Below are 13,737 nucleotides of genomic sequence, written 5' to 3' on the forward strand. Positions count from 1 at the left end.
GCAACATTGGTACAGGATTTCAAACCAGAGAACAGAGAGGTCTGAATTTTAATCACATATACAAAGGCATTTAAGGGGACCTGCACCCTGAGCATGTCTTATTTTCCTTTAAGAGCACAGCATTGGCTCTTTCCTTAATCCTTCCCAGAACACCAGCAACCACTGCAGAAACACCTATAGTACGGTGGCCCACAGAGGACGAATTTGAGGTCTTTGGGATGACGGGAAGCGCAGCACGTGCTTCAGTTGTACAGAGCGGACCCCTTAAGCAAGCACACACACCCGACATGATTCCGCGGACATGTCTGCAGTCTGCGCACCGCTCCAGGCATCCAGTGAAAGATTAGTATTCATTTTAAGAAAGAGTTTGAAGGGGCGACATGTTCGATCTTGAAAGCATGCACATGCATCACTGCTTTCACTTAATTAAGGTATCACTTAACAACATACATACATGTTTAAAGACACGTTCCAATTGCATGCTATGTTTGAGGAATATTACATTTCCAGTTAATATTTGTAGTAACTTTAATGTCGGCATTACACACCGTTGTGAGGTTTCTTTTCAGTTGTGATGTGGGTTTGCTAGTGACCCGAACGCTGCCCGTGCCCCGAGGGGGCGTCTACCAGTAATCTGTCATTCTTTGTGATTGTTCAAGAGACAGGCAGGCGTTCTAATGTGTTTTATTTTCAGGCTTTCTTGACATTTTCTGCATTATTAGCCAATTTGATACCACACCTAATATGCATATTATGTATATTTTTGTTAGAATGAGTTTGTAGAGTAACAGCCCGTTTCTCAGGTAAGCTCTCGCCTCCACGTGTAGCAGCTCCATGGGGTACAGCACGGCTGCTAAGAGATAACACTGCACGGTGCCAGCATGCTTTGGAATAGCATTTTTTTATTGATTTGGATGAATTAATTCAACCTTTTAATCTATATTTAAACAATATTACACGTTTGCAAATTAGAATAATCACAAATGAATCAAATATTTACAATTGAATTACAATTAAATTGCAACGATCCGTATTATCCATTCTAACCTAGACACATTGTGCGTGAATGATAGGTTTAAAAAGCTACAATCCACACTTTCAATTCCAAATCAGACTTACTGTGTAGGGTCACAGAGTAGTAACCATTCATCATTTAAGATAATTATGCATTAATTGAGTTCCAAGGCAATGACCAAAATGATTGTGGCAATTCTAACAGACGTCTGATTAGTGCAAAAAAAAAATGCAATACCAAAGATTGCCTGCGCTTACAATTTGATAGTGATTAAAACATGTTTGCAGATAAAAGACTCGCTTATCATTACGATTCGGACATTCCGTAATTACATTATTTGAATTATGGGGCCTAAATTAATGTCCCTAGGTTTTTCGCTACAATAAATGTGGCATGCCCCCATTTTTTTATGTGCCGGAAAGAATATTAGGAAACGGGCTTTTTGGTATGAAATGTCCCTATACAATAGCACCACAAAGTGTATTATAACGTCTTCGATGTATAAACACGAAGTTACTCAACAAAGCTGTCCAATAGCCAAAAACCAAGGAACATGATACACCTTTTAAAGCGCCTCTGCGCCCTCCATCTTGCTTTTGTGGTAATCCTGCCAGAACATTAAGGGGTGTTGGATTAGCGTCAGATTCCCGTTTGGGGTTCGGGATCGTGTCTCCAGGTACCGGTGTCTTCTAATATGATGGGTTATACCCAGAGGTTTCTAAGTGCCGTCCCGGAGATCGAACCTGTGTTGCTCCGCTTCCAAGGCGAGCGCGTTGCCCCTTAGCTATCCTCCCGAGACACCATTTCAATAATCGTTTGAGGTTTTAGATTCTGGATTCACAGATCAGGACTCTGGAAAGTTGCGACTAATACACCAAGACTCTGCAAGCACCGATTGCGGGGAGAATTGCCCAAAACGACTTACCTTCACTTCTGCAGCCGGGAAGGGGCCCGCTGCCGGGCAAGAGCTGAGGGCAGCTGCCTGGCACATTATGGGCTGCAGGGTGCCCGCCCCGGCGGCTTTAGCTATCACTTCCGATGATGTCTCGCGCGCACGCAACAGCATGCGAAATAAGAAAAACTCACGCAGAGCCAGGCAGAATGGAAATACTTATATATGTAAGTGCACATGAACATATGGAAACGCCATTCAAATCAAACAAAAAAGTGCATGCATTTCCCATAAAACATCCCGCCAGCAGCCGCTGGAAGGCGATATCCTGCAATGAACTGAAAAGAACACATGGCCGCACGCGTAGCATCGCCCCAGGTGGGCACACACGCGCCTTTCCTCGGTGCGCCTTTATGTGTGCGAGTGTCTTATAGTGCTGGCGACAGGTCTTCGCGACAAAGAGAATTGCTCAACAAACCCCCCTAACATGAACACACAAGCCCAAAGGGCCCCCTCTCCGAAAGTCCACGGGAAACTTGATGAGGGGTGTCTCCAAAAACGTCTTAGAAAATAGTGTTCGTTATAAACATTGGCTTCAACTAGCACAGCCCGTTGCGTTCTAAAATGAATCCCCGCCGCTGTGTAGTGTGTCTAATTCCAATGCTACGTACCGGGCGACAGTGGCTTTACAGTGAAACACACCTGTGCAATCCAAGAAACAACACCGCCTTCTGCCGACAAATACCGCCGAATGTCCGCTAACAAAAACCCATCAATACCGTTCTACAAATACCGGACGGTGTTGTTCAACAAATCCTGGTAGTGTTCAGCGAATATCGCCTTCTGCCGATGCAGTACCATCGACTTCTACTGTCTAACACATACTCCCCACTGTTGTCCAGCACCCCTGCACTCCAACAAACATCACACTTTGTTGCCCAACATATGCCTTGTGCCGCGCCTCAAATACTGCCCAGCGCTTTCCAATAGCAACCCGTGTCGTCCAATGAATACTGCCCGGTAATGTCCCAACAAGTACCGCCTGGTATTGTACAAAAAATGCCAGCAGGCTCTGTCCAACACATGCCGCCTGGTCCTGTTCAGGGCATTCCCGGGTGGAAGGATGCGGCCTGGTTGTGAGATGTGAAGTAGAACGGGCAGTCTGGGGAAAGTCCTGCGGGGAAGGACTGGGATGCTCTCCCGGGGAAGTCACTGTCTGCCTTGTGGTAGGGGTTAGGCAGGGAATTGAGGGCGTGCTGGTGCGGTGGTGTCTGGCAGTAGTAGTAGCTAGCTTGGCCAGACAGCATGCTGAAGGTGCATGAGTTGAGGGGACCGGTAACCCCGCAAGGCAGAGAGGGGCCGGTGGCATGGCGGTGGCCACAGGAGGGGTCCGCGGCGGGAAGGAGCCGCTCCAGCCCTGCCGGAGCACCCAGCGTGTGGGCAGCTTGCGACAAAATGGCGGCGCACGAGGCCGGGTGGCCCAGGCAGGCCGTGGACGGGCTTCCATAACCCAAGGGGGCGCTGCAGGTCCTAGGGCTCGGGTGCAGGGAGAGGAAGGGGCCCAGAGGCCAGTACAGGGGCCCGGTGAGGGCCAGCCCAGAGGGGGGCACCCTGCCACCTCTGCGGAAGCCTAGCTTGGCCCTGGAGGGGACCGCCCTCCGCCGCAGCTTGCCGGTGGTGCCCCCGATGAAGACGTCGTCGCTGGAGGGGTCGAGCACCCAGTAGTTGCCCTTGCCCGGGTCGTCGTAGTGGCGGGGAACCTTGAGGAAGCACTTGTTGAGGCTGAGGTTGTGGCGGATGGAGTTCTGCCAGCCCGGCCGGTTGTCCCGGTAGTAGGGGAAGTTCTCCATGATGAATTCGTAGATGCCGCTGAGGGTCAGCCTCCGGCCCGGGCTGCCCCGGATGGCCATCATGATCAGGGCGTTGTAGCTGAAGGGTGGCTTGACGTGCTTCCCGGGCTCCTCCTCGCTCTTGGCCTCCACCGGTCCCCCGGTGGCCCCCTCCCCTGCCGGGAGATGAGCACATGCCCCCACAGACGCCTCCTCTCCCCTAGGGGCCAGGCCCCCGCTGTCTGGGGCCTCCTGTAGAAGGGTGGTGATGCTGAAGGAAGGCCTGACCCCAACCGTGGCTTCCTTGGGCTCCTCCATGGGAAGCACAACAATTAGTGATCAGACGGGGGTACCAATAAATGAAAGATGCCACTGGCCCTCCAGTAACCAACAGTTGAATTGTCACAGAGGGGCAGGAGAGCTCGTGTGCCTGATTCACGGCTGCACAACAGAGTGGCAGCTCCTCTTCTCATGTAACCGCGCCCTTAGTCAAGTGACTCCTCTGTACAAGTACTAGTTCTTTGATCCAACTGACATTTCTTCCGACCAAGTGACAGCTCTTCAGTCACCACAGCTTTGCCGGTGCTAGTTCCTCTGCTCAAGCTGCAGTTTATTTGCCAAAATGACCGTTTCCCCTCAATCGGTAGATCCTGTTTCCAAGTGCAACTTCTTTGCCCAAGTGACAGCTCGTCTGACCATCTGACAGTCTGTCCTAATGATAGCTCGCGTGCCCAAGTGTGGGGCTCTGCATTAACGCAGCCCCAGTGCGCGGGGTACGAGTAGCCTATGAGGGCTTCGCCCCAGCCTGACAGACAGCCAGCCAGCCTGTCCTGGCTCATCCCGCCCCCCTCTCCCTCCACCAGGCCTCATCAGCACATGACAGGTTCATTCAAACCCAGCACCGGAGCGCGGAAAGAAGGGAGCCAGGGGCTATCCTTCCTGGGGAGGACTTTATGTATAGGACCCCGGATAGACCCGAGCAGGTCACTGCTGCCGGCTGCTGACATCCTCACAATACGAGGAGAAAGTGATCCGCGGCAGAGCCCCGAGGGGGCTTCTAGCAGCAAGCACGCGGGCTTCCGCGGGACTAACATACATAATAGCAGAGGAAGCGCAGTTAACGCAAGCATACCCGCTCCCGTAACAAACCGCGCATCGCGGGCCCAGTGGCGTGCACAGCCGCAAATACAAAATAGGACATTATTATAATTATATAGCGCTTTAATCTAAAGCGCTTTACATAGGGCAGATGCATATACATTACCATTATCACCCAATCGAAATTGCTACTCCCACCAGAGTTTCAATGGTCTTTATACACATCACACCGCTGCCCTGACCCTGAAGTGCGACAGTTTCGATTGTTACTGTGCACAAATGAACTCCCTGTTCGATCTATTCGGGGTGGACAGTGGACAATTCCTAGAGGTGATAGATTCTGTAGAATGTGTGAGATCCCAGAGTACATAGAAACGGCCAGGCATTTGCTGACTAAATGCCCTAATCTGGGTCATATCTATATGACCATTTTAGGGCATTTAACACACGATTATAACTCGATAAAAACACCCGAGTTTTGCTGCTATTGTTTAAACACAGAATGTGAAGCACCTCCTATTGCATTATATAAAGTTTGGCGCCTAAAAAATAATTGTTTGGCTAATACTCATGGAAGGCTACAAGGGATCCCAGTGCAATATGGAGAGAGTCGATGATCACCTGGGTAATCTTAATCTTACTCTATCATGCAATGCTTTAGCTGTTTTATTGACTATGGGCCTCATTATAAATCCGGCAGTAGCCGGGCCGGTAAAACTGTCAGGCTGCCGCCGGACTTGTGAATTTTTCGGCGCCTGGTTTCACAGAAACACCAGGGGATTAGGACCCCTGAAGTCAGGAGCCGGAAAATCGTTAATCCTCATTCCCAATTGAGTCCCATAGGAAAGTCAGACCGGTGGGCGGGACGGCAGCCGCCCACAGACTCTGAGTATGCCGGGCCGGTAGCAGCACCATTGTTACCGGACCGGCACACTCCTAATAAGGTCCTATATGTACAGAGAGACATTTTTGAAGAAGACTAGTACTGAAAAACGATATATTAGGTTTTTGTATAAACTGTGTATACATGTATTAATTTAATTCAAACGTGTAATCGCATTTTTATGAATGACTGTTAAATGTTATGTGATGAGTTGTAATATTGATAGTATGAATTTTGAATTTTGTGTATTTATTGATTTTTGTAAAAGTTAGTTTGTGAACTAAACACAAATAAATAAATAAATATACATCCCACTGACACATCCCAGCCGGCGGATTATTTCAGTAGGCTGTACATCACAACTGGCTGCTTATCTTTTAATAATGACATCCAAACTGGTTGATTAGACGAGAAGCCTCTAGTCTTCACACCATAAATGCTTCATTATATCATGGCCCTTGCGTTGTCATCAGTGAGCACTTGACACACGAAGCACAGGTGCCAGGTGGCCGTAGCCCGCACAGGCACACAGATAGCTCAACTTTCCCAAAGCAAATCAAAGCTATTCTAAGCATTGCAACATTTATATAACTTCAAAACTCCAGTGGGCTAATGGGCTTCTTAAAAGAAATGCCATTGTCATGGTCATAGTATACGACATGATGGCACCATTAAGTACGTTAAGAACGCGATAAGTTACCTTGGAATGCTGTACTGGGATAAAGCACACACGTTTTATGGCCCAGAGCACCCCATTTACGCATAGTGTCGTGTAATCATGTACACCGTAGGCGGAGGAGAGGCTTTACATAATTCCGTATATTTTGCCCAGGTGGGATTGAAATACCTGTTAATTTCACCCTACCATTCTATCCATCGATATCTACTCCTGGTCTCTCTCTCCTTAGGCTCTAACTACCGCAGGCTTGATTTACAAAAGCGTCTTTCAATGGCGCACTCCCTTCGCAAAACGCTTTGCAAATCAAGCCCTGCTGTGTCTGCCTGCCACACCTCTCATCTGTCCTTCTCCCCCCTCATCTGTCCTTCTCCCCCCTCGCCCTCCAGCTCATAGCCATACCCGCTGTCTTCACTGACTCTCGCCCTTTCTCCGGCGGCCATTCTTTCTCGCCCCCCAGCCTTCCCTCGTCCGCCCCCACCTGTTTCTCCTCTCGCCATCCTTCCGCTCTCTTTCTCTTGTCCTTTCTTTCTTTCTCACGAAGCTGAACGAATATTTTCTGACTACTTCATTTGGCTCATTTCGGATGGGTAGATGGCAGCACGCTGGTAATACTGACAATTCGATGCACCAATGGACATGGTAAAAACACCCTGCTCACACTTCTCCGCCTGACACTAGAGGCCGCTTTTAGCAGGAATGTACTTATTTATGCACGGATGCACTTTTGCATAATTAAAAGGGGGCATCTGCCGAGAATCTCAAATGTCTGCACATCAGATACGTTATATATTATATGATGTGCTGCATTTTTTAGAGGCCAGATTTTAATGTGTGCTGGCTCCGGTGACCCTGTGTTATTTGTCTTGTTTAGGTTCGTGCACGGAGTAAAAGTGTGGTTTGTGAGTGATGCTTTGGGCAAATGTTATGCGTCTGCATATTGGCTGCCAGGGTTGGACTGGGGCATAAAATTGTCTCGGCTCCAATGCAAAAGTGGCCAACAGTTGCACATGGCCATTCATTCCTTTTGTGCCAGAATGTTTGATATTGCTGTTTTAAAGTATTATTTTGGACATTTCCTTTGATGGGAGGTCAACTGCCAGCTCTGCCCTCTCAAAGCCCCTCCTCCTCGGACACTGCCCCCCGCCCCCCAAACTCCACCCCCATCCCGGCTCTTGTAGGATCCCCCACCAACTTTTTTTCCATTTCCACCACTGGTAATAATAGTACCTTGTATCAAAGTGCTTATACGTGGGAGTGGCACAATAGAAGAACACACGTTATTAGTATTGCTTTTATTTTGATTCTTTAAGCTGAAACTGTTCAATTTCTGAGGATGGACACACAATTTATGGGTGTTGTTTTCTGTTTAGCCGCCCATTGACTGCCCATGGCCATGCTAATCCCTACTGCCATCCCCACACACTGCACACCCTTGCCAGTCCCAAATACAGTCTCCTGGGATCTGTTTGTGCTAGCTCTATCGAGCAATAACAGAAAACTCTGCTAGGTATTGTCTGCCAATGCCCCAATTGCATCTGTAAATGAGCCCCTGGTATGATAAAAAACTGTTAATCAAGTGTTCTTACGGAGGCAAAAGCCCGCCTTTGTGGGATTGCCATTTTAGGTGGGTGGCGGCCTGGACGAGGGGGCTGGCAGATTCCAGCCAGAACTGGCTCCCTTTGCAGGGACCAAGGTAGTTTTGCAGGCTATGGCTTGGTGGGGAGTTGGTGTGGTGGCACCAATCTAAGGGGCTTAAAAGCAGCCCATGGGGAACGAGGAGAGCACAGTTCTCTAACTCGTCCTCTAGGAGATTGTCGCCGCCGCGCTCACGGCGTCCTGCCCGAGCCCTCGCCTGTTGAGAGAAAGTTATTTTCTGGACCTGAGGACTCACTCATCGGACCTACTGCTTCGCTTGCTGTTGCCCTGCCTGGAGACCTCTGCCGTTGCAGAGCTGCTGCGCCCTGGTCGGAAAAGGTTCTGCCTCGATTGATTTTGATTGACTGTATCCTGTTTTTCGCCTCAGGGTGGGTGGTGCAGCAAGGTAAGGTGGCTGGGGCTGGGCAAGGCTGTGAGGTAGGGGCAGGTGCAGCGGGGACTGGGCCGGGTGTGTCGATGAACCGGGGGGCTGAGTGAGGGGTAGGAAGCATACCAGGCCCTATGCGCATTGTTATTTGACTTTTAGTTGTGGAAAAAGTGCAAATATAAGCTGTTTGGCGATTTAATCGGTTTTAATTGTGTCAAGTGTTTGGTGCTTACTGGCATCAGTGCAGATCATCCCCATTGGGACACGGCCACTATCGGGAGTACAGCTCCAATGCCCGGGAACTTGTTTCTGGTAGCGCATGCACACGGGGGCAGAGCGGGGCGTGCTGGTAGCTCACAGGAAAGGCCAGGGGAACTGATTGTTGGTTTTGCGCTTACACAAGCAGGGCAAGTCGGACTAGTAATAAGTTTGCCAGGGCAACAAGGGGAAACTCAGGAATTGATTGAAATTGTATTGTAGTGACCGTTTTTGGTAACCGGGCAATGGAGTGAAGCCCGGGAACTTGCTGTAGTGTGTTTGACGCAGTGTACCGACCAGGGCGAGTTGCTTCCTTGTCGGCATTTATGTAAAAATTACTGTGCAGTTAAAAGAGGATTATTAGAGCAGGCCTGAGGCCCACGAGTGCACGGCGGAAAAGACACCGTGTATTATTTGACATAAAAGTGTTTGTTGTGGCCGGTATCAAATATGGTTACAGCGAAGTTAGCAGCAATTATTGCCTTGCTGCAGGGAAAGGACTTAGGGGCTCTGTTGGGCTCCTTCACAGGAAACAGGGTGACAGAATAACCAAGAGGTGGTGCAATATGGGGTGGGGGTACACAGAGGGACCCCCACCCTCATTGCCAAGGAGAACAAATTTGACCCCTAGGGCAGCCTTTCCCCCTACAAAGAAAAGGCAGGGTGATGGAAGATCAGCAACCACCCCTCCAGGACAGGGGGGGAGGGGGGGCACCAGCCCAGGCCCCAGCCAATGATAATGGGAACAACAGTGAGACCTCCAGTAATACTGGGGTTGTAGGAACAGTGGTGCAGGAGGTGCAACATTTAGCAACACCACCAGCAGGGACCAATCGGACTGGGGTGGGGGTCAATGCAGGCCCACACAAGCATGGGGGCACCTCAGGCGTGGCACCTTGAGACAATACAGGGGCAGGGCAGCAGGCTCCGTGGGGACGGAGTAATGGGCAAGGGACAGGCTTCGGTTGGGCCCATCCCCCTAGTGACAAGGGGGAAGTAGGGGATGGCAGCCAGGGGATAACTATGGAAATTGGCATGGGGCCACCACAACAGGATTGGGTAGCACCACCTGGGCCCACCCCAGGACAAGGGGGGTGTAGTAGTCCAGGAAGTCCAGGGGGTAGCCGCAAAGGCGTGGGGAAGCACTTGCCATGCAAGATGGGGGGCATGTCTGGGACATCAGAAGGTGCGCATGGCACGGCAGGGGGGCAGGCAACAAGTGTAGTGTCAGTGGTGGAAGCTGCACAAGTAGCTGCCAATGTGGCAAATAATGTAGTAGTGGAAAAGATAACAGGATTGGGGGCAGCAGGGACACCAGGCACGGGAGGGGGTGGGCAGGAAGGGCAGGCCTCGGCCCCAGTTCACCAGCAGTGCCAGGTATGCTTATGTCGCATGGGTCTCAGGAAACAAAGGAACAAATATGGAAGGAGAAGTACATTGATATACTTTTTATTTTGGATTATAGAAGGCTACAGCAAGGAAAAGAGGTAAAAGTAGAGGGGAAAGAGAAGACATTCTTTGTCAAGAGATCTCTAAAGAATTGGGCAACTGCTTTCTCGATATATGCGGCCATTTTATTCGAGAAATACCCAGAGCTCTTTCAGACATTCTGGCCCTATGATCACTTGGTGTTAATAAGGTATCATGATTGTACATTCAGGGCATGGTTGGTAAATGATGAATGGTTCAGGAGCGCAAGGCTGGGAATGGAATGTTGGACTTGGGCTCCAGGGCAATGGATTTATGGGCCATTTGCATAGTGGCATGCCTGTCTACCTGCAATGGGTTCACACCAGGGAGACTGGCATAGCCCTCTCGGATCAGTGGGGGCTAGGGGGAGCAACAGAGGGGCTTGCTGGGCATACAAGTCCAGTTGTAAGAGACCAATCTGTAAATTCAAGCAGGTCTGTTCATTCTGCAGGATGTAGGGGGCACAGGGAGACAAAATGTGTCAAGCATAGCAAGGAGCACAATTAATAGGTTGCTCGAGACTAGGTTTCAAATGGACCAGGTGTCAAGGAATGAACAGAAATAGGGTAATCCACCAGTTTGTGATAGGCCAGCACCTTTAAGGCCGGCACCTTTAAGATGGATACTGAGATAAATATATAAGTTAATTCTATAAAACGGTATTGAAATGAAAAAAGAATACCTTTTGATAATTCAAGGAGAGTTCAGTAGCCAGAGATGGGATTTTCTGGACTCTTATCTCTAATGTTAACAGTGTACTGTGTGGGAGCAGTGTAACAGTCAAGGGAGGAATCTGGATGACGCATTCAGCTGGTTCAAATAGCAGAGAGGATACAGCTGATGCCCATATCTGGGCCTCTGGGACAGGAAACCATGATGCAGTTGCTAAAATGTCTTAGGACAGATGTCAGTAAATGTTCCCATTTAAAGGTTAAGCACAGCACACACAATCCTAATCAGTAACAGATGTGGATATAACATGGGAACGTTTGTGAATTGGCAGCTCAGTCAGCCAACCCTAGAGGAGGAAGGGGCTTGTCTTGGAGTGCCTGAACCTATGATAGCGTTCTGCATCACAAATAGAGAACAGAGCCAACCTAGAGGTGTATTTAAGGAGGGAAATTCTATGAATTTTAGCAGAGTTCCAGAGATGTCCAAGATGTATGAAGTGTACCAGCCTGCTGGAGAAATAACGCCTGATGTCTTCTTGAAACCTGCCTCAGGTTCCTGCTTGATCTAGAGTCTCCTTTTTTGCCCTAAGAGATGCCAAGGCCCAGCAGATGGGGGTTTTGGGACCCTCAATACATTTAGTGAGCTAGCCAGGAGCTGAGGTATTGTCTCCAGGACTGACGGACCAAGGGAAGATGAGGTAAGCCATACTGTCCTGCCTGGATGGGGGTAAGAATGGATTAGGAAGAAAGATGGGGGAGGGCAGACTACAGTTGCCCTAACCAGTAGAAGAGAAGGGACATGCAGGCATGACAGTATGGCAGAAGGCATTGGCACTAGGCTAGTGAAGGGGACTATTTATTTTTGGCAAATTTCCAAGAAATTTAAAAATGAGAAAAAGTCAGAGGGTCTTGCAGGCTTGATTGCATGACAGTGGGCCTTATCATCTGTGGATTGGGGAGGCTAATGTTGGGGTACCCCCTAGAAATGTTGGGGAACACCCCAGAAAATATTGGGGTACCCCCCTAGAAATGTTGGGGTACCCCCACCCCCTTGGAAATGTTGGGGTACCCCCTTTGGGCCATTCTTGGGGGGTCATTTTTAGAAATCTATTGAGAGATAACTCTTAGAAATGTATTTTTGAGTTAAAGTTTTAACAGCTTTTATAAACAACTTTAAAGCACTCATGGGGAACTCCTCTAAGAAAAAATATTTTGAGATTATCTATTGACAGTCCTTCAAACACAAGATGTACTAATTGTAGGGAACCTCCCTAAGATTTTTGTTTTTAAAGAGTAATGTTTTTAAGTGTAATATAAATAATTTAGAAAAAGTAACAGAGAATGGGAATTAACTCAAGACGTTGAGCGTTAAGGAGTTATTGAGATATTGACTTGAGTGTGGCCAAGCTATATATGAGGAAAAATAGTCATGCGGTGTAGCCACGCTATGAGGATACGCCCTGTTCCTAGACTTTAAAGAGTGCTAGCAGAAGCTTTAATTCAGAGCCCTTTACAAGGGACATGTAGGAGACGAGATTAGTTTAAAGACTTTCTTGAAGGAATTAGCTTAAGTTCCAATCGGAGCAGAATATAGAGGGTAAGACGAGTCCTAAGAGAGGATCGTGAGATGCACGTACATGTGGCCGGCCAAGTGTGTTTGTTGTCTGTTTTGTATATTTGTTGTGTTTTATGTCAATATGTGTGCAATGTACATTATTGTTTATGACTTGAGAAAGAAAAAATGCATTTTTAAGTTGATTTATGAAATTGGCATTAAGCCAATAATTAAAAGTGATCAATTGTAAAACATTCTGAAATAAGTAGATACTATAGGTCAAAGTAAACATATTTGCATTGTTTTTATAGTGATAAAAACAAAACTTACGAAATAAATAGAAAAACAAGGAAGAAATTCCTTTTCTTTGAGCCTCTGTAAAAAATTTGAGTCCAGCAAATAATAGGTTAATTATTACATTTGTTGAAACTAGGCACAACGATTTATGACATGCACCCGATATGATTAAAAAAAAACGTGTTCAGTTTGATAAAGATAGAGTAGCTAAAAGATAAAGGCCCTTATTCGTGGATTATTTGCGCCGAAAAAAACGGGATTGGTGATCCATTCTGCCCGCAAATCCCCATTCGTAAAACAGGGATTTGCGGGCAGAATGGCGCACAAATCCAGTTTGTTTTGGCGCAAATAATCCATGAATCAGGGCCAAAGTTAGAAGTGGAGTTTTCAACAAAAAAATAAAAATACCCAACAAACCGCATTGAAGTTTCTTTTAAATTAGAGATAAGAACCATGAAATCGGGAGCTGCAAATATGCGAATCAGCTCTTGTGTAAAAGTAAAAGGGGATTTACTATTGACAAATGTGTAGGCACTTTTGAAAAGTCCTGCGGTAGAAAAGTGAAATCAGACAGATGATTACATTCTTTACATTAATAAGGTCAGGCCCTTTAGGAATCTGATAGGCTTTGAGTAAAATAGAATTGCATTCGATTCACAGGAGTTCTTGAGCAGAAAAAAGGTTTAAAATTATGAAGTGCGTAGCTTGGCAAAAAATCCAAGACATCCGATTGCTAAAGGAATACATCTGTTTTAACAACCTATGCAGTAGAAATGAGATAAAGGAGAAGTGTGCAGGGCACTACCAAGGAAATAATGACAGTTTGTTTTAAGATGTGACACAATTGATGTCTTTAAAATGAGAAAACTGAAGAGTTGTTGCCGTGTATTGATGGAACATTTGTTTAGAATATATATGTGTTGTGTTTTAAGCATGATAGGCTATGTGATGTTATTTATTAAAAGTGATCAAGGAAAAAGGCATGTCATTTTTGGCTTTGAGGAAAATGTGTTGTGGACATGATCAGAAAAAAAGTGCCCAGGAGCACACAATTTGATAGAGGTATA

General features: G+C 47.5%; 1 protein-coding gene across 1 annotated transcript; it reads right to left on the reverse strand.

The window, feature by feature from the left end:
* Nucleotides 1–3,007: 3,007 nt before the first annotated feature.
* LOC138567814 (forkhead box protein G1-like) lies at nucleotides 3,008–4,054 on the reverse strand. Its single transcript, XM_069646306.1, has one exon. It carries the CDS (start codon nucleotides 4,052–4,054, stop codon nucleotides 3,008–3,010), a length of 1,047 nt encoding a protein of 348 aa, XP_069502407.1.
* Nucleotides 4,055–13,737: the final 9,683 nt, after the last annotated feature.

This window comes from Ambystoma mexicanum, chromosome 2p (genome assembly GCF_040938575.1).
Source record: "Ambystoma mexicanum isolate Mex_15411 chromosome 2p, UKY_AmexF1_1, whole genome shotgun sequence".
Lineage (NCBI taxonomy): Eukaryota > Metazoa > Chordata > Amphibia > Caudata > Ambystomatidae > Ambystoma > Ambystoma mexicanum.